The following is a 27,086-nucleotide window of genomic DNA, read 5'->3' on the forward strand; positions in this document are numbered from 1 at the left end:
TCCATTCCATTTGATGCCCCCACAAAACAACACGACCCCAGGGAATACAAATGAAAATTTGATAATTCTCTCTGCTTTTCTTTCTTTCTCCCCCTTTTTTTTCTGCGTCTTCGTATCTTTCAGTGAAACGTCTTTGTCGGGCTCACTGACATTCACCTCCTCGTCCCTCATTGCTGCTCCTCTTAATTGCCTTAGTGTGAAAAAAGGCGCTATCGTGCAGCCTCATTCACCTTACTCCTCTTCGCCGTGCTTTGACCTCTGACTTGTGATAGGAGGGGGATCTTCATTAACTCTGAATCAGTGACTCTAAAATGTTTTCAGATCTGGGGTGTGTTCCCTCATTAGATTATCGCATTTTGCACTCTTCTCTTGTTAGTTTCTCACAGACAGACGTTGTCCCACCGTAGGTGTCCCTTTATGACAAATGTTTCCTGTACTGTGTGCTGGCGCTTTTTCAGAAGTGGAGCAGTAAACAAGAGGAATATTTTAATAATTTTTTAGTTTTTTCAAATTGAGGAAAACACTTTTTAAAAAAAATAATTTTATCATGTTAAGTATTAACATTTAAATTCCTTTTTAAATGTTTTTTTTATAGTATGACATTTTTATACTCAATGTGCCGTGCATGTTTCTTTTTGTGCATGTGAAAAATGTGGTTTTGCTCTTCATATACAATGTATTATGGGCTGCACGTGTGCCTGTATGTACTTGTGGCAGTTAACATGCCACAGTTCTGTGCATGGGTGTGTTTGTCTGCATCTGTGTGTTTGGCCAGCAGGCCTGTGCTGGTACAGTATATTGCCTCCAGTCACTGTGCAGCTGTGTGAGAATGTTCCAGGTTTGAATGTTTATGTATGGGAGGCACCTGGAGAGCACCACACCTTCATGAAATTCATAAACGTCAGCTATTTCTGGCATCCTCAGAATGTCCTCTTTTTCACACTCTCATATTGGTGGAGTAGATTAGAGCTGGGCTCAGTGGATCCCTCCAGTTATTAGCCCAGTACGGGTCTCCTTTTAGACTATCTTTAGATGGTGATATATTTTTGTGGATCATTTGGAGTCATGATGTTATCCAAGAGATAAGGGAGTGCACCATATGGGAGTGCTCTAAATGGCGACTGGCGTCCTGTGTTTGCGTTAAATGGGCACGATACAGCGGCCAAGGCAATATTTTTCAGTTAAAGTGCTCCTCCCGCCCTTCCACTCAATAGGACCCAGTCTTAGGCAGATTTTCACTCCTTCAGCACAGGATTAAATGGTAGTAGTTACATTGATCAATAGGTTAAGAAGCATACAATCCCTCTTGCTGCTAATGACCTCAGTAGTAATGGGTAATAAAATGGGGGTCTATAATAGCCTCTTGCTGGGGCTGTTCACGGAGGAGGCTGCTCTAACTGTAGTTACTGAGAGCCAGATGCTCTTGACAAGGCGAAGTGTGAAACCGTGATGAGATACACACCTCAGGTGTAAAGAATTAAGACAGTTACACTGAAGGAAATCTCTGTGTAATTTGTAATGAAATCGACAGTTATTGAGATCTGGTTAAGTGTATAAAACCTCTGTGTTAACTCGAAGTTTGCTCTCCCCTTTTCCACATCACACTGTGTAATATGGCATGACAAAATGATTATACATTTGAAACGAAGACAAAATTTGCAGCCTTTACACGCTGGTAAAAAATAGAGCGTGACTAATATGGAGTAGATTTTTTACGCATGTAGTAAAAGTGAAGTTTGTGGAGAAAAAAAAGGGGGGGGGCATTTTTATTTATCCTCTTTTGGAGGGGGTAAATGCCACATTTCGACGTGCACTGCATATCACATCATGTACGGGTTTGCATGTCAGCAAGACCAGGCTGCTTGGTTGACCTTCAGAATAGTTCATCAAAATTAGTGATGCCCAGAAAAAAGGACTTCGCTGGATAATGACTGTGAAATTAGGAAATGGGAGGCCGAGGCTATGCAAATGACAGGACAAGTCATGTGCAAAAGTCAAGATGAACTGCATATTAAGACATAATACAGGGGGGAATTAATATTGCATTTTCCTCCTCGCACCCCTTGCGCCTCCTGCTGAAAATAAGAAATGTGAAGTGTGTGTTGGTCCTGGGTGGGGCTGACCCTCCTTCATTCTCTTGGGTTTGGAAGAACATATCCCAGTGTAGTCTGGCACGGCTCAATAAAGTTAACAGAGAGCATCAAAGCTGCTCCGTTCTGTTTGACATCACTGCCCTTTCCTCTGCATTTTCACTACAAGCTGTTCATTATGGCAGTGCTTTGTTTTTGTTTTATGCTACAATGGGGAGAGTGAATAAGGTGATATGGATGCAGGGCGTGTGTCAAGAAAAGCCCCTTCGTTACCGGACGAGATTTTAAACAGCTAAATTGCATTCAGAAAAGCATGAAAAATTCAGAGGGGTGTCATTAGCTTTAAGGTGACCACACAATTTGGGTAACCTTGGTGAAGACAGTCTGTCACCGGTTATGTCTGCTCTATCGGCTGCTGACATCAGCCTGAAAGAGTACATTTTAATACTCGCTTATGCACACACAGATACTAATGTATTCGTGCACAAAAAAAACCACAGCCGCAACATGTTAACAACTGCAAAGACGCCGCAGTATACAAGCATATCTCCATCGCTGTTTGTCATCCAAATGTCAGGGAAAGGAGCTTTTAATGGTATTGCACATCATAGCAGTGAGTGGCAGCATCCAGACACACTCCAAGTCCCCTATGTCGCTGGAGCAATTAAGGCACCCTGACAACTGTGGGGGCTCTTTCGGTGTCACAACAAATCACTTGTTTTGAGGAGTCATGCACTCACACCTTTCTGCAGGGAGTTAGTTAGGGGCCCGTGTGTTCTTCACCATGGCTCCTCCTCCAGGCGCTCTATATCTTCACAATAATAGATCGCTGTTGACAGCATCTCTAATGAAATGTTCTCACATGACATGTCGTGCATGCGCGACAAGCGAACCACAGCATTTTTGGAGGCAATCTTTCACGTCTTCAGGTATGACACATTTGCCGCGTCGTGCAAACGGCGATGCTTATTGGAGCTTCGCCGTTTGTAAATGCAGATCATATCGGGTTTTGTGGAGGGGGTATGTGCGAGAGAGGGGAAGGTGGAAGGATGGAAGTCGGGGTGGACGTGTTGACCCACGCCTGGCTCTCTTGTGTCCTTTAGCCTGTCTCAGTCTGGTGTGGTGTCATAATGGTTAGAGGGGCGAAATGTGTGTGTTAGATGTTTGCTGGAGGTCATGTGCAGATTGCAACACTTCAAGATGACACTTGAGATGAATTCCTAGAATGCATCAAAGCCTCTTATAGTCTATTATGTTTGTCTAATGTGTGTCTTTGTTTTTTGTTGAGCTACATTTTTTTACCCTACCTTGCTTGTAGGCTGTAGCACACATGTGACAGTAAACAAGAAGGAGCCAGTGTTGAGGATGGATTGCTTTTTGCTTCCTGCACTAATTAACAGCTATCTGCTTGTTGTGTGTGCAGGTTCCAGTGTCAGTGGCTATGATGACACCTCAAGTGATAACTCCACAGCAAATGCAGCAGATTCTTCAGCAACAAGTCCTGAGCCCTCAGCAGCTCCAGGTTCTTCTCCAGCAGCAACAGGCCCTCATGTTACAACAGGTAACGTACATTCATGCTACCAGTAATCTTCTTCAGACGGGGCCATCAAGTTTCAGATGGTGAATGTCTCAGCTTGAAATGAAAATCTTCTTATGTATAGACCATGTTTCACAAAGATAAATTCACTTTGAACTGCTATTCTCCTTTCTTTTCTAAGCCTCAAAGACAGCATCCCTCAAAGTGTTGAAAATTCTCACAAAATCCACTGCCAGGTTTGCATGACTGATAGACTTTGCTTCACATGTCACCCTCCCGTCTCTTCTGCAGCAGCAACTCCAAGAATTCTACAAGAAGCAGCAGGAACAACTCCACCTCCAGCTCCTCCAGCAGCAGCAGCAACAGCAGCAACATGCAGGCAGCAAGCAGAGTAAAGAGGTAAGCTGACATCACTCCAGCCGCCTGCCATTACCAAACATTGGCCAGACAGAGTACGGAAGGCATGCGTGCTCCCTCCCTCAACTCCATCTGCTTTCAGCCTGTGGTTAAAGCAGAGACGGGGGGAGAATCAAGTGCACTCATGCTTCTGATTAGCATGTCAGACTGGCTGGATAAATGGTAACAACTGACTTATACTGTGCTAAGAATCCAGTGTCTCTTTTTTGGACCTGTCTCCACATTAAATGTATAATATGTTACAGAAAAGACTCAGGCCATTGTTGTAGTTTTTTTTCTAGTAAACAAGTGTCCTAAGCAACAAAGAGATGACCGTTCCTCTGAGCCTTGTGTAGGACATAATGAAAGGCAGAAGGGAGAAAGGCAGAAACACAGAGCATATAAATCTGAGAGGCTTTTCTCGGTAATTAACATGGAAATGGCAGAGGAAAAGAAGGCATGTAATTGTGAGATATCAGTGCAGAGAGCGCTTCCAGCTTTGTTGCCCATGTTGAGTTTTTTTTCACCATTTTTCTTTCTTGCTTTCCCTCCTTCGCTCCCCGTAGTGCAGCGAGGCTTGCTCATAGGCAGCGGCTTAATGCGTGTTAATGACAGGCGGATACAGGCATCACTGTGGACGAAGCAAATTATTATTGTGCGGTCAGAAGAAGTTCAAAGACGATCTGTGAATTTTCACTCTTGTCCCCGTTGAGTTCCAATGTTTGGAGAGTAAAGGAAACACAGAAAATTAAGCCCGGCGTTAAAAGCGGACCCACGCTCATCCACGCATGCTCACTCCCGCACACGTCCGCGTGCTGTCGAAGCACCCAACTTCAAAGTCGTAGCTCCCTAATTAATGAACTGCGGGCCTCAGTTTGGACAAGTTGTGGCATGATGCTCCCATAAATCAACATGACAGCAGAGCTCCTCGGCCTCAGATAGGGCCTGTCACCAAGTCGCATCTGATGTAAACACTAGAGGAGCAAGGGAGAAAAAGAGGGGGAGGCGAGGGGGGCAGACAAGGAGGTGCAATTGATCAGTTGAATGGAGCATGAGAATAAAAGAAAAAACTACTTTTGAAGCATATTATGTATGATCACAGGAAATGGATGCAGCCTCGAGAGGCTCTCCCCTTCTGCCGATGTTTTCTTTCTCTTCTCCATCGCACTCGCTCTCTCTCTCTCTTTCAGTCGCATTTCTAGCAGCCATCAAAAGACAGAATAAGAATTATGCAGTGAATCCCCTGTGGCTGCCAGACAATAACCCCCTGTTGTTGCTTTGTGCCTCTTTTATTTTAAAGACATCAAAATTTAGTTTTTCAAAGATCTTTAACTTTATATTTGAAGCTTGACAATAAAGGGCTGCCAGTGCCACTCTTTATCATTTGTCAGGGACTGTATTTTTCTCTCCCTCGTGCCACTTCTTGTTAACCTCTTATTTGGTCTATTGGGTCTGGGGGTTTTTAATGTGTCTGCATGCTGAGAGTGCACAGGAGCTGCTGTCAGCTGACGGGACTAGAGGAAAAATATGAAGGGGAGAGAGTTAAATTCATTTGCAGCACTCCATTTTCTTTCTTCCTTTTTTTTCCCTCAAAAGCCACCCCTCTATTTATTTAGCCTATTTACTTAGCGTTTTGATGAAAGACATTGTTCCTTCTAAGCCCCCCTCCCCCTCCCATAGCACTATTATCTTTATCTGTCAGGGAGGAGCTGCTGAACAGAGAAAAACTCAAGACAAGAGAAACTTCTCTCACACTGATGAAAGGAGAAAAAGAGCCAACCATCGTTCATAAACAGAACACATCAGAGAGGATCACAGGCCACCTGCATCCTGAATGTGATCTTTATCGAGTCGCTCTTTTTTTCTCTGTCTCACTTTCTTCCCTCACATTTTGGGTTAGATCACACATGAGCCTGAGACTGAATGTAGTTACTCTTCAATTATGACCCTCCGTTACCACTGACAAAGTGCCTTCTTCCTCTGATTGATCCAATGAGACGACACCGCTCGCTGTAATGGGCCAGCGCTGCCCAGAGCGTTATTTTTAGTCAGCCAGTGCAGAAGCAGCAGGCTGGGTGCAGGGCAGGAGGGAGGTAGAGGAAGAGAAAGGAAGGCCGCTCGACCCTTTTGACAAGCCCGGCAGGGGTGGGCGGAGGGGACCCGTTTTATCTGGCTGTTTCAGTGGTTTCAGAGCCGCCAGCCAGTGACCTGACTGCCGCATTGCACAGAGACCTTTTTTGTATGCACTCAATTGTGAGAAGTAAACAAAGTGGTGTATCCTGTGTTTGGTAAAAGGGTGCGGTGCACGGCGCTGCTTTTAGTGCCCCTACCTCTCCTTCCACCCGCTTGACAAACTGGTCTTGTATACTCATAAACAGACCTAGTGTCCTGTTGGGTCTCAGACGTGTTTGTTATGTCCTTAACTGTTAGAAAATACAGAAGGTGTACAGCTAGGTCCTGTTTAATCAGCAACAACACTTTGTTGAGCTGACTGTGGATTATTAAGAACGTCGGTTGATGAACGGGTTAAAAGTCATCTCTCTCCTCTGTGTCCCTGTTATCTAAATTCCATCTCTCATTTGTTTTGACTCATGGCGGATTGGGGATATTAGCAAATTTCCTTCTATTTATTATTCTGACTTTGTCTTTTTCCTTTCCATTTTCTTCTGTGCCCTTATTTCACTTTTTCATCCCATCAAAGTTCACGTTTCACTTTTCAGAGCCAGATTTTTTTTTCATCTCCCTGACTTTAAAATCAAGTGAAGACGCGCGACTGTTTCATTAACTGTTTCTTCACGAAGCGGTCTTAACACAGTAAGACGAACAAAACAGCTATCACATAGACCGTCCACAGCATGCGATTGAACGCAGCTTGCCACGCTGGTTGGGGGAAGACTGAATCCCTGAGCTCAGCGCCATGCCTGGGAGAGTTGTGAGAGTTGCTAGGGTGGTTATTAAGCACTTTGATTTAGTCACACGTTGTTTGCTGAATTATGAATGGCTGTAATTAAATTCCTGTGGCTCTTATTATGAATGATTAACTATGTTGTTTCATTGTTTGTCATTTGCCTTGCGACTCCTCGTTAATTAAGAGAGAGAGAGATGTATAGCGTACCTGTCTTAAGTGGGCTCTGACAAAACCAAACTAAAGGCAAAAAATAAAAAAAGGAAAATTAGGCTTCGTGGTAGCACGCGTTAAATCCATTAACCTTGTTTTTTATGAATGAACATGTTGTTCTAAAGTGCTTCATTTTACAACCCTAACTGTGAACTCTGTCACCTTGATGTTAAAACGGGTTTTTTAAATGGTGTATGCAAAGGAACCTGAAATTCAAATGTACGTGTTTGCACTGGCTGTTGTGCTTTTACATACGGTTTGTATGTGTTTGCTGATGGTGTGCCTCTTTGTGTCTCTGTGTGCCTCCAGCAGCAGGTGTCAGCACAGCAGTTGGCTTTCCAGCAGCAGCTCCTGCAGGTCCAGCAGGTCCAGCAGCAGCACCTGCTCAACCTTCAGAGGCAAGGACTGCTCAGCATCCAGCCTGGACAGACTGGCCTGCCACTGCACTCCCTCACTCAGGGTTAGTACCTCATATGTGACTGCAGCACAGCAATCTTCCTGTCCACCAGCTTTAACATTTCATCCACAATGAAGCAGTTATGATGACCTATCATGTGGCTGTATGTAAAGCACAGCAACTGAAGAACACTCGAATCACTATAAAAACACATATTTTAAGAGCCTTTAATTTGGGGGCTAGGTTTAGGTGGAATAAAATGTTGATTTTTCCATACTGAAATAGTCCTATTAATATAAATGCTTCACTGTAAAAATAGATATTTTCTTCCTGTGGATCAGCTATGTCACTCCAACAACAAAGATATATGTCTGGAGTTTAAGTTTGATCTTGCACGTCTTTCTTCAGGGTCTCTAAACAGGACTATCCTGTCTCTGCACCTTTTGTATTGCTCAACCAGTTTCACTATAACCTTGTTTATGTTATTGTTACAGGAAGCGTTCTATTGTCTTAGATAGTGAGAGTTGGGAATGAAACCGATGCCTATTATTTTGTATTTGATATTCTTACCTACTTGCTTGGTCTTGTCATGCCTGAGCTGCTTAGTTATGTGTTGTACTTGAAAAATTACACAAATAAACTCTTTAAAAAACACTTAACAACACCAGCTGAACACAAACACACCGAATAGTCGTAGAGCTCGACCAAGAATGTAACACTAGAAGTATCTAACCACATACTGACTCGACGTCCGCTTTATATCTTCAGCGATCGCTTCTCCCCTTTACTAAATGGGATCTAACTCCTTTACGCCAAAACATGTTTGCTGCACGATTTCAGTTTGGAACACTGAACTAACTCAAGTAACACATCCCACTGCTCAGAAGCAGAGATCCACACTTTGTCCTTCAGCTCATTGTCCTGTTCCTGTGATTGGCATTCTGGTGTCAGTCTCCTTTAGCCTGGAGGAAGACTGGATCTATTGTTCAGAAACCGCCAGTAAACTTGTCACTGTAAAAGCGCCTGTAACCTGATAGGAAGTCAATACTTGCTGTTTGGCCAGGAAGTTTATTTCTTCATTTATTCCTTAATGTTATGTTAAGGAGCGGTCCCCCTGTGACAAAGACGCCATCATAAGGGTTTTAGAACATGACATTGACTATTCATTCACAGCTAAGACAAACAGTTTTGAAATAATAAGATAAAAATGGGAGGGGATGGGAGAGTGCTTAGGTAATAGGCAAACACAAACATGGTTTGTACAGTGCTGTTATTGTTTGGACTGGGTATGGAATAACTCATCCGCTCATAGACGATCGCCGTGGGCACAGGCGTGGAGCACTGCTGTGTTCTGTGTTGCGCTTTGCTGAATTGCTCTGTGTCAGATGTCTGGCAAACACTCACACACCCCTTGAGTAAAGCATTGTGTGAGTGATATGGCTAGGCACTGAACTTTTGATAGATTTCACAACAGGCTTAGAACATCCTGTTTATTTTGTGTCATCATCACATACCTCTGAGGCATCTCATCTTATCAGAGAGCGGGGGCACTAAGTTTATTTCCTTCATATGCTACCTTTTCAGTTTTCGCTTATGCTTTGTTGGGGCTACGTGGTACTGAAATAGTGATTTCAGTCGCGTGTCACTGTGTCACAGACGCCATATAAAATGACAGAATTTATGTTCTAAGAGAAAATCTGACTTTTAACTCCGTGCAAATATATTTTCATGCCGAACGGCAGATTAAAATAAGTTACACTCGTAGTTAAAGGGAAAATTTAACTAGGCTATTGTTCGCATAAACATCGAAATAAGGAACTGAATCTTCCCACATACAATTAGCGGTCTGTTTCACTTTTGTTGCAACCAGTCAAACCTGGTTAGTTTGCCCTCGTGGTTAACTCTGTGTCTGCGACAGCTGTTACAACACTTAGGCTAGTGCTCCAGGCCCCCAGTTTGTCTTCTTATTCTACACATTTTCTGCTTGACTGTTTGAAGTTATTGATGACCTTTCTGTTTTCCACATCACTAAACTCTTTCACGCATCAGCGGGCCAGGCCTATGGTACTCAGATCTAATCTGCAATATTCAGCTAGCACTGCATCGGAAGCAGTGAGTTGATCTTCTCTGTTTGGGTCCCAGTGATTATGGATTCAAACTTGGGGGCAGTAAATTGCGGTGACTTTCTAACTGATGATTTTTATTTCTTTCATTTAAACATGAAGATATCGATATAATTATTTTAAAATCCCATTATTATAGCAGACGGTCCTCTGTCTCCATTTTTCATGTACAGAGAGAATGAAAACGCTAAAGGTTAGCAAATAATAGGCCACTGAAACAGAATAATTAAAGAAAGTGTCCTTTTGGGTACTGCAGTGCAGTTTAAACCTCAGTCATATATCACTCTTCTGTCTGGTACAGTACATTGTTGGCTGAGACAGATTACAGTCATTGTTCTGGACTGAAGGAATGCATCTGAATTAGCTTTTCAAAAAATTGATAGCACTAATTAAGTATAAACTTGTAGATAGCACTTTTGAGTGAAAAACAATTTCTCACATTATCTTGAGCGTAATTTGTTTCTCTTGTCGTAAATTCTTTTGACATTAATGTCCAAAGTCTTGGAAGCGGCCAGGCGCTATCTGTTATAAATTACAAAAATGTGTTTGGGGAGGATATAACTCTCATAAATATAAATTTGATCCAACCAACACCCCCACCTGCCTCACAAAAAGCCTGTCCTCTTGACCTGATAAGTGAGTCAGTGGTTGCTCAGGCTCGCGTTGCTAAGGTGTTTGCATGTTTTTTGCACATGTGGCTGTGTGTGTGTGTCACAAAGGTGGCCGGTGTTTGTGTACATCCCGAATAAAATGGACCTTCACCCTGTGAGGTTGCTCTGCGAGAGAGCGAGTTCCTCTAGCTGCACAACATCATTTAAGCTGTCTAAGAGAGGCCAGTGGGACAGTGACAAGACAAATTTGTCGGTAATATGAAAGCAAAGAATGTGGCGAGCCATGAAGTGCTCACAGAACAGCAGCACATCAGGGACAGCGGCGGGTAATGCAGCCGACCTGTCAGTGATTGATACATCCAGCAGTGGGCTACTGGTAATAGTTCCAGCAGCATTAGGACAGGACATATTTCAGGCCAAAGGGGTGCATATCAGCAGGCCGGTGATTACGGCAACATAAACAGGGGTGCAGTAAAGGTCCCAGTCTGACGGAACAATAAACTAATAGCGATGTCACTGTCCCCCCATGGCACCGGCACTGTGTGAGAAGTAGCAGCACGGTTTAAAGAGCTCGGAGCACTAGGGGCCATTTTTTATTTGGGGGATGATGGCCTGCAACTGATGTCATTATGAACCTTAAATCAACTTTCTGCTTGCTTGAACATGGTCACCTGGGTGCAGGAGGACAAGGACAGGAAAAGGTTGAAGAGCTAGGCCTGTCTTGGTGCCAGAGCTACCTGCGGAGGTAAAATTGAGTTGGGAGGTCGGTGATCAATCAACTGTCCCAACAACATACATTTTTTAAAGTGCTTGTCCGTATTTCCCGCTCGTAATGAGTGGAAGACTTGTGTTGAAAAATGGAAACAGGAAAGATAAACCAATCTGGCGTTTAAAAGATGGACAAACTGGGTACCAAAGAAAGAAGGACTTACAGATCAATGTCATTATGTGTCCCACAGTAATCAGATGGAGAGAAACTCGATGCATTTTTGTCCCAACACAAAATATAATACCCACGGAGACTTTTGTGTAATGATATTTTATTGGCATTTATGTGGAATCATGAGCCATAGCTGTTGCAGAGTTTGAAGAGGTTGGGGTAGGAGAGGGAAGTGGCGAACGGAGAGCAATAAAACTGCAGACTAGATCCAGAAAGAGACAGGTTGGTCCCACTCCGTTACCTCTCTCATCAGACCGGTCTATGTGCTGTGGTTTCATCTGAGTAAACAGTGGTGTTGGGGTCACCAGGACTGCTGGGTAATTGAGCCAGTGTGGGCTGCCCTGTCAAGCACATCGGCTAAAAATACATCGCCCACTGTCACCGGGCACCAAGTGGGGGGAAAATGATTGTTCCCTCTGTCAGAGCGCAGGACACTCACATCACCAGTGACCTTCCTCTTCTAAACCAGCTATCACAGGGAAAAAAAAGAAGGAAAAACAAACTTTTGCTCCAAAGTCCAAAACAACAATGCAGCCTTTGATAATGAAACTGGAAATCAACAAGCGCCGGATTAGCATGCTATAACATGGAGCGCGAAATAAAGCATGTTTAGCCTGTCATGAATGCGCACTTCGATTAGGGCACATCAAGGCAATGAGGAGAATAAGGGAGAATACAGGCAGACAGAATAGAGCGAGTGTGCTGAAATATCCGAATGAGGGAAGACGCTCCTTGGAACGTGGAAAGGTTATTGATTTGTCCTGCAATCATTTCCTGCTCTTTGATATGCAAACGATCTAGTGTGAATTTACAGCAATCCTATCAGACTCATTTCACAGTTCTTAGCCCCTGCGTCTCTCTGGAGTCCTCCGCCTCATTAGGCCAATGTTCTCCATTACCAGCATAATTAAAATCTTTAGTAGCTTATCAAATTAAAAATATTTTTGCTGATCGTATTGAGATCTTCACCTCACAGTTATTTTCCACAACAGGAATAAATTAAGACTAAGCATTTTGCACACAATGTATTACAATCTGGTGCTTGAAAGGAGCACTTCTGGTATCTATAGAGCTGGTGATGAGAAACAGGGAGGAGTGGGGGGGGGGGGATCCGGAGAATATAAACCCGAGTAGATAAGCATGTGCAAATCATCTTTCATTTGCCAGTGCTCATTTTGAGAATGGATTTAATTAATTGTAATGTTAAACGAGTGGTCTTGCCCATTTGCTCTGTGGTTAAACTCACCACATATCCAAGGGGCTTCTTCCGCCATGCTTAAAACATGTGGCTTATTTAAGCACAGACTTGAATCCCCACTACAAATGCACATATATTTTGATATTAGATTTTTCAGCGCTATTAAAATCGGGCTTGCCCGCACGCACCGTGTTTTGACACTCGTAGCCACAGATTTTCGCCCATGAGGTTTAATCTTATTTTACATATCAGCTTTGTCCTCATTTGTGTCAAGTGAAAGCAGACTTCTCAGACACACCATAGATGGACACATACGTATTGTGTGCCAACAAAGACTCTCTGCTGTGAGACACGGAAAGTAGGGTTCACAAGCACTGCATTATCCTTCTTCATCCCGAGTCTGGCCCTGAGTGTCGGGATCGCTGTCACTCATTTGCTGAAAAAACACACACGCTCTGCAGATGTGTTTTCAGCACGCAGAAAAATGTCTTCTGTCTTCAAGGGATTTTTTCCCCCTTTTTTTTCAAAGGGCTGTGTGAGCTGCAGTGTGCTTGACTTGTTAAATGAGGTTTAAGTCTTCTGTGTCAATTGGAGGCGGTGCAGAGCTTTAAGTATTTTGCACATTAATGTGCTTTTGAGAATATTACCCCAGGGTCCTGTTTCTCAAGGAAACAGGGGTGGGATGTTTTCTAGCGTCGCTATTGTAAACTTTTTGTTGTGTGTGTTCTGCACATCTCTGTTGTTGGGAGAAAATGATGGTGATTATTCAGATTTCATGCCTTGTCTGGATGTTAATTATTTACTCTGGGCATGAAATTTGCGTGAATGCCAGGGATTTGTGTATACAAACACGCTTCAGATCACAGAAAATGGGAGGGAGAGAAGAGAGGAGCGAGGGAGCTCTCAGTGCATTACCCTGTAGTGGAATATTTTCTAATTAATACTCGGCTTTGTTTACAGACGCTTTGATTTAATTAAGTGATGAAGAAGAGAGTTGGATTAGCTGTTAATTGATTTAATTATCCAATTTGTTTGTCTCAGGCATGATTCCGACAGAGCTGCAACAACTGTGGAAAGAGGTGACAAACGCTCACGTAAAGGAGGAGCACAACAACAGCAGCAGTAACAACGGCCACCGGGGCCTCGACCTGTCCTCCCCGGCACCGCCAAAGAACCCACTCCTCAACCAGCATGCCTCCACCAACGGCCAGTACATGAGTCACAAGAGAGAAGGGTAAGTCTCATCTGCAGGGTGTTGTCGGGTCGTTGTTGTTGTTTTCTTTTATTTGCATGTGACTTGCAGTGCTTGTGTGATCTCACGATACTGCTACAGGGAAGAGGTTTTTATAAAACTGTGACCTCGGGAAACATCATCTCGCTTTAAAGAAAAACTCGTTTTGCTTTATATGCCACTTTAAATTACCCTTTTTTTCCACATGGATTGAGTTGATGGAGAAATCCCTCTAGACTTGAACAGATTACTGTTTTAATTTATAGTTTGTAAGTATTCCTGAAGACCAGCACAGTTACCTTTCTGTGCCACTGAGTACACCTGGGGATTACATAGAAACATCAGGGAGAAATGTGCGTATAGTTGAAATTAGATCTCGGTAAAATTATCAGGGGGGGATCACCGTGTTTTTTTTATTGTTTTTACTAAGTTGTATAGGGAGAATAGCTGAATTATGATTTTCCGCTGCACTTCCTTGAGAACATTTTGATCACCAGGAAGTAAAAACATTCCTTTGTGAATGGGGAACTTAAAGAATCATAAATGTCTGTTTGTTTTGTTTATTTACTGTGTTACAGAATAAATAAACAAAACAAAAACAACAAGCTGTTATATGTTAGGAGAAGCAAACACTGGGTGATATTTTCCAAACCACCATAAATCATCCCTGAAAGGCATGTGCTCTCTGAGCCTGTGTGTATGTGTCTTTAAGGAAGGAATTAATTTGGCATCTTACACATTTGCTTGTTTTCTTGCACCAAAGCCTGATCTTTGAACTGCTAGTGAGGAGCCTCCAGGCACCATGAGCTCACTGCCTAACATCTGACTTGTGTTTCAGTGATCAAAACCTACGCGTCATTATGAAAGCAATGCAGATGAAAACATGTTTAGCACAGTAAACTAAGCAGGTCTTCAGAGGTGAAGAGGGGCTGCTTATGGGGAGGGATGTGGAGGATGGGTTACAGAGAGGATCTGAGTGACACCAAGGGAGTATATCATGATGTGCTGATAGAGAACAGTTATGTCTTTTCAAGTAGAGCTTTTGGTTCTATATAGATTAATGGCATACTACCTGCACAGACTCATCCTCTTTAGTGTCTTTCAAAGTTATCTCCTGCCGCGGTGCAGGGGAAAAAAAGCGGGCATAAATTGTTCCTGCAGTTGACAGTATTCACAGGCTTCCAGTGCTCCATCCAGCGTCTGGCTGAGTGTCTGGTTTCTGTGTAGTTAAAGACAAATCACAGGGGAGGCTATCGACTCGTTGCTCACTCCACCGCGTATTGTCGCAAGTGGAGCAAACAAGGTGAGCGTCGATGGCAGAAAAAGGCAAGAACCAGCTTCAGCTGAGGGCTCCATGAAACATCGGGGAAGACATAACGCAAGAGCTGGCAGCTCCTCTGCCTCGCGCTGACTGTCAGAGATTAAAGAAGTTGTCAGCAGCAGTTTAACACAAGCTTAAGTGAAGAAGGCAGCCTCGGTCTGAATATTCTCACCGTATCTTAGATCTGTCAGAAAACCAGGCAGGTGATTTTCATCCACCCCATCTGTTGGAGAAAGTGGATTACCTACCCAGAGTTTTAACTGCACAATTACTAAAAAAGATGACTGATAGCAAGCGAACACAAAACATTCCTTATTAAATGCTGAATGATGCTAATTTAGATTCACACAACCAATAATCCTTTCTTGTGTTAATTTTAAATCGCACAACTATCAAGAGCGTTATGCCTCTCTTTTGATGATGCAGTCTCAATTCTAATCAGACTCCATGGGAAGAAAAATGAAATATTATTAAGTATGATTATTCTAAGCAAGGCTCTGAGAAAACGTCTGTGTTATAATCCAGGGATTTGAATAATCAGGTTGAAGATAATGGGCTGGGCCGGCCCGGGCGTAAATAGAGAGCATCCACTCATCCTCCCAGTGCTGAACTTAATGAACTTTTAATTGATGCGGTTTTGCAAGTCCTTTTGTCATGCAACAGAAACAAGCCTCTCTGCTGATGGGCCCGTTTTCCCGACTGGCTTCAGATTGGTTTACAGCAGGCCCTAAGTACCATGTAGTTAGTTTCATGTGTCATATAAAATCTGCCTAGGCACAACGACGCCTGCAACTAAAACCTTAAGTGCATCCACAGGAATCACTCACCGGCTTTGCACTTCCGTCTTAAGGAAGGAGGAGAAATTCAATCACTGCTGGCTTGACACACCGAAGATGAGGCACGTGTTCCTGCTTTTAGTTGTTTGAAAGAACACTCTGGCAAGGCAGGCTGGGATTTTTGTTTGTCTGAATAACATCCCTGATATGACCAGATCCTGAGTCACTCAATCTGTCAGCCCGTGTTGTTTCCCAGCCCACGAACTGTTATGCACAGATAGAGATATACCCCTGTGAGTCAGGTCATCTTTATTCAATGATTTGCTTATTCAAATCAAATGTGCATGATCTGTATCTGACACAAATTCCCAACACATTGCTGCATCAGCTTTATAAAGTGGGAGGGGGTTGGGAGCATCCTCACAAAGCACTTGGCCCACTTTACTTCCCAACAACCATCAGTAACCACAGCTCTGGGACTGTAACACAGCAATCTGTTAAGGAGATAAATAATCAGATTTGGCACAGCACTCCCATCTCTCTCTTGCCTTTCATTTGTCTTACACCAGAAGAAACTGATAATTAAATCATTTAGGTTAAAGCATGCAGTGGCACCGAGAAGACAGAAGGAAAGGATCCTGGAAAGTGAAAAGAGGGGAGGAGGGTAGCGGGTGTGAATCGGGGATGGACACAAGGCGATAGGCTAAAGTCGGCGCTAGTGCCGAGGATGGATGTAGTGATTGGCTTCAGACGCTGCCATCTAGCATGGTGGATATCAATCTTCCCACGTTTGCTGAGGTATTGAGTCCACCAGGACAGAATCTCAACCGTGGATCTCCACTTGTTTATGGCCCAAAGCATCTCATCAAAATAAGTGAGCTGGAAAACAACTGGCTAGCAGCTGTCAAAACCACCTTTGTGTGCACTTGTGCCTGTCTGTCTACACATAAACAGAGTGCAACACCTGGAAGGTTAACGCACTGTCTGGCCGGGTCTGTAGGCACTTTAATGTTCCTTCTCCTCTAAAGAAGCTGATGACATGGTTTTCCTCATCGCTCTTAAGAGATCATTAGAGTGTTCTTCCCCCCCCGGCTGGCTGACAATAATAACATCCTGACAAACCTGTCGTGGGTGCGAGTCAAATTTAACGCAACATGGGAAGCTGCATTTTCCCCCCCCCCTCCTCTGAACATGTTCTCAAATGGGAGAAAACCCCATGAATACTGCACTCTTCTCCTATTACACTAATGTAGCTCATCTGGTGTAAATTCTGTCATTTACTAGTGTTTAGCCATCCACCGTTTAAAAGGGCTCTTCTGCCGCCAGCCCCTCATAGCGCTTTGTGCTCACTGATTCCCAGTGCACTCCACATTTCAATATCTTGTTAATACAGAATTAACCAACAAGCCTCCTGCAAAGAATTAAAAAAGGATCCCTTTAAATTAAAAGCCAGTGTTACCTTCACCAGTCCGCACATTTCCTTGTTAAAAACTCATTATAATAGGTCTTCCGTCATCTATTTATTAGCTGTATCAAAACATAGGTCTTAATGTGAATGCATAATTCATAATTGAATAAAAAGATTCAGACTTTTGAAAGAGGGAGGAGGAAAAAAAGCTGCTAACCACATTCATGAATGCTTGACTGCTCCCTAATTGCAATGCAATTATCACATGTTATGAACAATGTGAACTCTTAAGCAAGTAATTATAACACAAGGAAACCTGCGACGACCTTTAAAATTTCCTACTCGAGGTACAGTTTTACTAACATTGATACAAATGAGATTTTAATCCGAACATCAGATTTTTTTTAATCCTGCAAAATTGGCACGCCGCGCTTTGATTTCTTTTCACTCGTTCGTTTTATGTACATTTTGAAATCAGCGCTGATCGATCGTTGCCAAGAAATGCAAAACATTATTAATGTCAGTGCATTTATTTTTCCATTCCTGTCCCTAAAAGAACCCTGTAAAGTTGAAGAGTTAGACATTATTATCTCTGATGGAAATTGTGTACGTGAATGGAGTTACTCCCGTGTGACAGCACAACAGTCTAGTGCAGTGACTCTCCTGATCCATCTTGTTGTCTTAGAGAGCGAGGCTCACACTAGAGGAGGAGAAGCAGCAGCATTGTGCTCATGAGCCGCCAGAAGCACAGGTGGTAGCGATATAGGCCAGTCCCCCAGGCTCTTGTAGCTGAAAGTTGTGTGTCTTGTATAGTGCCTGTGTCCATATGGCTGCCTGTCTTGCTCTCTTAGCAGACACTGCCTCCATACAGACCGCTTTCTCTTAGCGCTGACTGTGGTTAGCTGTGCTTCCGTGCCTCTCACCATATGGAAGATGTTTCAGAGTTTGTTTTTCAGGGATGTTCCTGCTATTTAGACTGATTGTACCATGCCATACGCTCCCCATAGATGCGTGCTTGTCAGCCCCTGGTGACACAGATTGGTCAGTAGATAAATTGATACCAGGCGGGGTTGTTTACAATACGTGCATGGTGTGAAAGTAGGGGTTTTAATATCATGGTACAGGCTCCTCCAGGTGGGCTCTATGACATGATGCAGCAGGCGGCACAGGAAAAACAGCAACTCAGGGAGCCCCCTAGCAGTCTAGATCAAAGTGAACCACAGCATGGCTCTGTGAAACTGAATAAATACACACTGATTTGATTGTGATTTCACAACAAGAGTCCCTTCCTTTAAGAGCAGAGCAAGCCAGATCACACAGGTACAGTGATTCCACAAAGCCCAAGGGTCACAGATTAAGTAGAAGTCAACGTTTTCATGCGGAAACAAGATACAGTACAAACAAGAAAGCAGTAACCGGACTTCGTCTGAAATGGAGAAAACGGGTTCTTTGGCCTGTCGTTAAGTTACGTGACTGCAGGACTGTCTTTACTAAAAACGTTTTCTCTGAATCTCTTTCCCAGATCCACGCTAGAAGAGCCTTCCCCCCACAGTCACCCTCTGTACGGCCATGGCGTTTGCAAGTGGCCCGGTTGCGAGGCAGTGTTTGATGATTACCAGTCATTCCTCAAGTAAGTAAAAGTCATAGTCGGAGGTGCTTTTCTATCACAGTTTGTTTGTCCTCTTGTTGGGTCAATTACACTTTTCTTTTCCTGACCCCCAGCGACTCAAAAGCACTGCAGGTGCAGCTGGTTGTTATTCTCGAGTCTGGGTTGGGCCTCTCTTGACAAGGGTACCGTGGGGTCTCCTTCTGGGAACGGCATGGGCCTCTAATTCCTGTGATAAGCGCAGTTCCCATGGTGACAGGGGCCATTTTTCCCAAACAAACAACGGGAGGATGTTTATCTGTGGCAGCTCACACTTTGGGCGCTCTGCATGTTTGCCCTTGTCACCGGACAGGAGAATTGGTGTATATGTCTTAGACTGCCTTGCTCAGCTTTTTCTGTCCTTCTCCTAGGAGTCTGTTTGTTTTCTCTCCTGCCTCCTGTTTTACTTCTGTGGCTTTTTGGTTTACATTGTTGTTTAGTTCAACAAAGCCCAAGTCTCACCTCCGTGTTAAATTTAACCATGTGTAGAGTAATTAAAGAGCCCCAGCTAAGTGTTTAGCATTTTTCTAATGTGCGCTCTATGACAGGTTTGACTCTGTCCAGCCTGACACGGGAATTGTTTTGCTCCCCGATGCCCGATTTGAGTCAGACCCCTGGTCTACTAATCAACGCTGTGTGCAGTGCGCTCTAGGTAATCCAACACATAACAGTGCCATGGTTACAGAGGGGATGAAAACATCTGCGTTGTGGCAGCAGATCAATGGCTCACTGTCACCCCAGATTAGTCGCACTTTAAACAAGATATGACACAATTCCATTATCCTAAAACAAGCACTCAGCGAACACACACTTTCCCGAGAGATGCAGGAGAGAAAGGTGCTGCGTAGGACCGCCTCGCAGGTCTGCTGAAAGTTTTGACTCTCTTTGTCAACATTTTGAATCCTCTTTTGATTGTTTACGTGAATCCGCTTTGAGCTAGCGTGCGTTTGAAAGGCTCATCGCGCCACATTGTATGTAATAGTTTCTGTGTGTCTAAAAAGAGGCAGTTATGTAGTTTTAGTTCAATTTAGAAAAACATCCTGGGACAGGCAATTATTAAACCAAGTATTACACACACACTTTCACACACTTTCACACATGCACTTGCATATTTCAGCTTTGGGAGTGCCCGCTTAAATCCATCACTATTTATTGTATTCTGACATTGCCTCACCCTTTGTTTATAGAACAGAGGAGAATTAAATTCAGTGCGCCCGGTAGAGCTCTGCCTTAAAAAGTCTCTAAGTGCACTCAGCTATGTTTTTACAAGTGTTTTTATCATGGCAACATCTTGTTTACTTTAGTTGCCTGCTCAAACTGCTTGGAACACGTTAAAAAAACATTTGGGGAGAGTCTCCACAAAGCTGCCTTTGTTTAACAGCAGGCAAGAGTGTGAGCAGCTCACCAAGGTGTTAACTCTCAAACCCTTAAGCACTTCCACATGAAACCCAGCAACTGATACTGCAGGCCTCCGAGAGGAATCAAAAATAAAAACAAAGAATACTTCGGGCATTAGAGAAGAAGGAGTCATCTCTGTAGGTTGAAAATATATGTGAGGAGAGATGTGTGTCTGTCTGCGAGTGTGCAGTCAGCAGAACACAGTGTACTGTGCACCAGAGAGAAAGAAAGGTGAGGAGGACTCTAACGTCCACCAGATTTCAGCTCCACATGCCAACAGTAACAACTAACACGGGACTGAAATGTTGTTTTAAACTCTGTGTATTTATTTTATCTTTTAAAGAAAACATTACATACCTACACGCACTATCTCGATAAATACAAAACACCCAAATCCCTGTTCCTGTTTTCGAGATCAGCACGCAGAAGGGTGGGGTTGGGGTTTAAGCAGAGCCTGATGTTTTTACAAGGGTCAGGACCCTTCTTTTCAGTGTCCAGTCAGAGGTCAGAGCCAGCGAAACACTCCAGTGCCCTCTAGTGCTGCACTGTCTGTCTGCTCAGACCTCAAAATCTCTTGCACGTCGTCACGATGTAGTGACTGCTTTATAAGTTATGTGGCCTTGCAGCTCTGCAAACATCCATCCATCCATTCGCTTCCGCTTCTCCTTTTCGGAGTCGCGGGGGCTCTGCAAACATATGAAACATATAATATAGAGTAAAATACCTTCTCTAAATAAAAAGTAGTAAAGCTATTATTTTTTTAAAAATCAAAAAATCTAAGCTTTTTAAATGTAATTGTTACTGTACAGATGTGTGCTTGTAAATTAAATTCCACCCAGCGGTGGAGAAGATAAACCTTCCTCAGCTGCGGCTCCAGTCTATATAATTAGAAACTGTAACCGAAAAATAAATAAATAAAAAATAAAATCAGGCAAACTAACTGATATATAAAACCGACTGTGGGAATATCCATTTAACTTGTTTTATTGTGGCAATTTACATTAGTCTCTGTCATCCTGCCAGAGAGCTTTTTAAAAGCGGCTTCATTTGAAGTCCAGAAAGTGACACATGCCAACGTTCATAGTCTCTCTCGATGTCAATTCCCCCGTATCCCCTGCTCCCGTGTCCAGACACTCCTCTCAAGGCTGCATTAGGGACATTTGAATATTTCATTTCCTATTAATTATGCACTGTGACTCTCCATGTCATTAGAAGAAATAAAGTGGAATGTAACAAAGGATGAAAAGAAGCAGGGCACATGTCTCCTATGAACACAGAAATTCCAAAGCTGCTCACGTAGGCCAGTCTTCATTGAAAATTCAGCCTGTGCCAGTTAAATTGGAGTTGAAACGTCTTTACCTATTATTTTCTCCTTTGAAATTTAGTAAGATGTCCTGAAATGTTTACCAGTTTCATTTTCTGACGTACTTAATTAAATTGGCATTTATTTGACTCAAACAAATGGAAAGCCCAGAGAGGCCTGAATTGTGAAAAACGGTGTTATTGCCCACCCTTTTTTAAAAATATGGCTTTTTAATTTCTTTTTCTTTTTTTCTTTTTTTTGCCACAATAATTAACTTCAAGTGCTAAATGTATATATTGGAGTCATTCTTCAAAAATAAATCATCAGAACACAATAGGAAGATGTGAGTGTGGTGGAAGGAGCCTGGGTTGCCTGGGAAGATATAAATCATTCACCTCAAGGTTGAAAACACCACGGCAGAACAGAAGCAGGGCCCTATCAATTTTACCTTCCTTTTACATGTCTGTTTTGTGAGTGTAAATGTGCTGTTTTATGCACAAATGTGTTGTCTATACACGAAGCAGGGGCATCACTGCAATTTACCGGGCTGTCGTACCGTGCTGTGCCGTCACAGGTTGATTCTGGCTATTTTTGATTTGCAGTAAATGACAGAAAAAGTGCATATGAAAAGGCAGGCGCACCTTTCTCCCATCTGCCGGCGCCACTTTGTGCACACGCAGACACGCCTGGTGACAGTGACCTACATGGTCACTGAAAATGTGATATAATTTATGATATATATAATATATTGGATCCATTAGCGAGCATAATGAAGTAGTGAAATGAAAGGGTATTTGTGAAATCAGTTCAAACATCCTGCTTGGATTATGATTAAATGATTAATGAAATGCCCCTGCATAAGCATTTTCAAACAGTAATTCATGCGGCAGCTGATAAAATTCCTCCAATCATATTTCCTTCACTCATGAACCTTATCTCCACCATTTTATATAAATCACGGAAAAAACCCTGTCTGCTACCCGGCGAGCTACTTATTTAGATTAGTTATAAACGTACAGGAAAAGAGAACATCTTCCCCTGTATAAAATAATCACGCATAATTATATCCATAATTCAACTTTGTGACAGATCCCATCTCCTTGTCCTGTCCTCTGCATTTGGTCTGGCTCTGTTTTTTTCTTCTTCTTTCTTTTTTTGAATTCTCTTAATTTTAATGGTATAATTAACAGTCAAAACACCAAAAAGGACAAAATCATCCAGGCAAGGGAAAGCTGCAGTGAGAAGAAATGGCATTAGGGCACTGGTGCATAATTTAGCAAAGGAATCCAACCTGAAATTCTTCAATCATCCCTCTTATCTGTAAGCTGTAGTTAGAGGAGACATGACCGTCATGAAATATTGAGAGTCATTCTTCTATGTTAAAAGAACTATTTCTTTTTGTTCTGCAGGTGGAATCATTACAGTACGCAGTTAGTTTTATGAGTAATTTTTTTTAATGTTATCACATGGTCTATATACATTGTGCTTTGCCCAGTGATCAGATTGCAGTATTAAACCACGCACTGCAGGACTGTGAATCTGACTTTACCTTCTTTCTGGTGTCTGTGTTTTCATTTTTTGTTCTTTCTGTTTTGCAGACATCTTAACAATGAGCACGCCCTGGATGACAGGAGCACAGCCCAGTGTCGGGTGCAAATGCAGGTCGTACAACAGCTGGAGCTGCAGGTATTGTCCCACTGAATGTTTTGAACCAAATATTTATGTGTCTTCTTCTGCTGACACTTCCTCAGTGTCTGTCCAAACGCCTCCCTGTCTGACTGATATCAGCCATGGGGTCACTCATAGAGGGATGGGGGTGGTGGTGCTGGTGGTGGTGGTAGTGGTGCAGCAGATTAAATAATTTTGTACATTTGCTACTAACCAGTCATTAAAAATGTGTTATGTATGCATGACAGCCAGGAAAAGATATATGGAGGGCCCCGGGCTAAGTAGAGAAGATAATTACATTTTGAATTTTACTGGGTTTTAAAGTTATTTATGACTTTTAACTGTTTGGCACCAACAATAAAACATAGCATAATGTGGATAGGCGCTCAGTGTTGAGTGGAACAGAAAGGTTATTGAAGCTCAGTGCAGAAAACTGTTGATACAGTAATCAGTATCTTTAATACCGCGTCGCTCATGAACGGGCTTTAATGTTCTTTAAAAAATATGCATGCGCATTAAGACTGTGCTCAGGGAAAAAGACGCAGTTTACAGTCATTGTATTGAGGGGGCTTGGAGTGTCCAATGAGCCGTGTGTGTGTGTGTGTGTGTGTGTGTGTGTGTGTGTGTGTGTGTGTGTGTGTGTGTGTGTGTAACAGTGTTTGACTAAATGGTGACCACTGAACTAATGTATAATAAAGATATTTATTAGTGTTTCAGGAAAAAAATAACTATGTTTTGTACAAGTTTTCTGCTGTAGCAAATACAAAGATATTCATGCTGTTTGCAGTTTTGGGTCACGTATTAGTCAAATATAATACCACCAAAATGACTAACGACAAACAGTTGTGGTTTATTTTAAATTGCAAAAGGCTAACTTCAACAACCAACAGTGCGATGTTAGTTGCACCATGCCAATATCCTGTTATTTCCGCTCAGCTGGTGTATTATCCAGAGATGGAGTGAAGGTTTATCAGACACAGACTTCCTCTGCATGCAGCCTGTCACCATAATTTAGGCTGGCAGCTAAGACAGTGCAGAGTTTCAGACAGGTAGAAAGGCCCTGAGCTTGTTATTGGCGATGATTCGCAGTGGATTTTAACCTTGACTTGGAGAGTGTAGTTAGACTGTATGATGTGCAGGCTTGTTGACAGCTTCCAAAAACAAAAAACAAAAAAATAAATAATTAAATAATGGTCTGAAGAAGAATAAGGGTGTTCACGCTCTAAAAGATGCCTTCACTATACAGGGATGTATATAATTAAAACATGGGCAAATATAGATTTTTATTGTGTATGTTCATTAAAACTTCACCGCTCTCCTTTCTTCTCATTACAGCTAGCAAAAGACAAAGAGCGTCTGCAGGCTATGATGACGCACCTTCATGTCAAGTCCACGGAGCCCAAAGCCACCCCACAGCCGGTGAGCAGCAACCCCGTCATACATATCTCTCTTGTCCCCCGCTATCCTTTTGTTTGTCTTAATTGGCACACATGTATTCATTAATCCTTTCCTCCATCTTATTTATCTGCTAAATAAAAACAGCTGTTCTCTTGAGGCAGGCAGTAAATATAGTTTGGAGCACATCTGCTGACATCCAGGATTCAATTTGGTGTCTGTGATGAACTGGATGCACACTCTGTAATGGCCCCTTTTCTCAGCTTCAAAGAACAAGTGGCTGCTTGGGTACAGAGAGAAGATGAGAAAGCAGAGAAAAATAGAAAAAAATAATACATATTATATTTAATCAACTGAATGTGATGTGGCATGTATTCTTAGTGCTTTAACAGCAAAATTATTGTTTTTTTGACAGAGGATATAAATGTTATGAGAATCATAGAGTCACGCCAATGTGTGTTTGAAGAAAAAACAAGAATAAGATAGCATGAACAAATATAAAGATAATAATAATTTATTGATTTTCAATAAACTGGAAGCTAGCTGATGTCACCTCAAAGTAAATGTGTTAGTAGCAACTTTTATTTTAACCTCCTAACTAATTCTTCCCTGACTGTATTCACATAAATTAGCCTTAAAATAATGATACTAATTACTAATCTCTAATCTGTCCATGAGATCAAAAAGAATCAAATCACTAGCATCTCTTATTTATCAGGAAGCTTTAGATTCAACTTTAATTTTATTTTAAAAGACCTTGAAAGTTACTTCCACATTTGACCCTGTTTAATTTTATTTGACTTAAAGCTAATTTTAAAATATTTATATTTCTATGAAAAAGATACAACAGAAATGATTTCATTCCATTTATTAAAAAATTTGTAAGGGGGAAAAATGAAAATGTGAGTAAATGCAATTGCAGATCATTATTTTTATCTCCTTGGCACATTCCCAACATTTTACCTTCTGTATCACTCTCAATGTGTTTTATGCCGTAAAGCCTTGTGCTTAATCCCTATCCTATAGGGGCAAAGGCTTAACATATGGCATTTAAGTGTCTCTATTTTGTCATGCTTAAGAGGGGGGCTCAGCAACATATTTCAGTCTGTATGACAGTTAATTCAGAGAGCCCAATGAGCAAAGATCATTTTACTGCAGGGCGTGAGTGTGAAATCATGCACACACGAGCACACAGATGCACAATATACATGCAGGAGTGCCGTCCCTCGGCAGCCTCACAGCTTGGATCATTTATTTACAGTCAGCGAGGTAGCTATTGACATCCAGAGGCAGCGTGTGCGCTCTACAAAGCGCAGCCCGTCAACATAAAGCGCGCAGAGATGTTGAATGACAATAAGCTGTCTGTAAAGCTGCGCCTGTGTCACGCGCTCTGATTGTGTAGATTAGAGTGGAAAACGAGGCCTCTGACATGGGGACATTTGTATATGAAAAGTGGTAGGGTCTGCAGATAGCATCTCGAGTTTGCTACCTCTCCTCTCTCCCCGGGGCCCAGCAGAATGGCTGTGTCAGAGCTCAGCGTTAACACTCTCGAGGGGGCGAGCTGGGTTTTTATTCAAATAAATAGACTCCCAGCTCCAATGCCACTTCGCCCGCTGTGAGCTGCTGTGAAAAGCTTGGATAAATATACGTGACTTTAGCTGGGCAAGTGGCGGACTTACACAGGTCAGGGCCAAAGGTTCCACCGAGGTTTTAAGTGTAGATTGCAGCATCAGATGCATCCACAGAGAAGACGCAGAATGAAAGCATTCTTAGAGCTGAGTGGAAGCAGAGCTTCTCTGAAGAAACAACGGTATCTGCTTCCAGTAATTGCTAGTTTTGCTTTTCTGCTGCTCTGGACTGTTGAATATAAAAATGGCATGTGTAAGTAGCCTACTGTCACAGCAAAGTAGCTCAGATGAACTCGCTGGTTTACATTTAGTTATAATTAAAGACAAACAAACTGATGCTGTGCATTCGCAGCGACAAATGAATGGGATTCATTTTATTCTTGTGAGGTGGACGAGGGTGGGGGTAAGATCAAAACAAAATGTGCCACATTAGCAATGCGTGTGTCTGCCTGTGTGTGTGTTTGTATTTGCCTCTGCATGTGTGGGTGGGTGTCTGCACACGGTGTCACTAAGCATTCTTGTCAGAAATCTGACCTTTTACGCCATACATAATTAAGGAGGGACTTTTTGTTTATTTTCTTTAGCAGCTTGCCGAGTCAAAGCCAGTATAATTAGATCACCAATTACCATTTAATTAATTTCAGTCTGAAGTCTCATTTTGTCTAGGCACTGGAGTGAGCCCAAATGGTGAGGCAAACAAAGGCAAGGCTATTACCAGCCTGTCTGGCCTATTGTTGAAGCCTCTCTGTGTTTATGGCCAGGGAATATGGATGAAACATGAAACAAAGCCTGCTAATCCACAGGAAGAGAAGTCAACACCGCAGCCCCGTTCTATTGATAGCATTGTGTCAGAAACACGCAAACCCAAGTGTAATTTATTTTGTTCATGATTTAGAATAACAC

The 27,086-nt window shown here is 42.6% G+C and overlaps 1 protein-coding gene across 1 annotated transcript in view; it reads left to right on the top strand.

The window, feature by feature from the left end:
- foxp1b (forkhead box P1b) overlaps positions 1 to 27,086 on the top strand; it is a 151,925-nt gene that overhangs the window by 116,235 nt on the left and 8,604 nt on the right. Inside the window, exons 8-14 of the mRNA XM_085353010.1 lie at positions 3,514 to 3,651; positions 3,919 to 4,026; positions 7,454 to 7,601; positions 13,452 to 13,644; positions 18,669 to 18,776; positions 23,091 to 23,178; positions 24,496 to 24,579. Of these exons, the coding sequence (XP_085209136.1) occupies positions 3,514 to 3,651; positions 3,919 to 4,026; positions 7,454 to 7,601; positions 13,452 to 13,644; positions 18,669 to 18,776; positions 23,091 to 23,178; positions 24,496 to 24,579 (867 nt within the window). The remainder of the gene's footprint in view (positions 1 to 3,513; positions 3,652 to 3,918; positions 4,027 to 7,453; positions 7,602 to 13,451; positions 13,645 to 18,668; positions 18,777 to 23,090; positions 23,179 to 24,495; positions 24,580 to 27,086) is intronic.

Source organism: Diplotaxodon limnothrissa, linkage group LG5 (assembly GCF_057381915.1).
Source record: "Diplotaxodon limnothrissa isolate DT_005_m linkage group LG5, D_limnothrissa_male_GT1.1, whole genome shotgun sequence".
NCBI lineage: Eukaryota > Metazoa > Chordata > Actinopteri > Cichliformes > Cichlidae > Diplotaxodon > Diplotaxodon limnothrissa.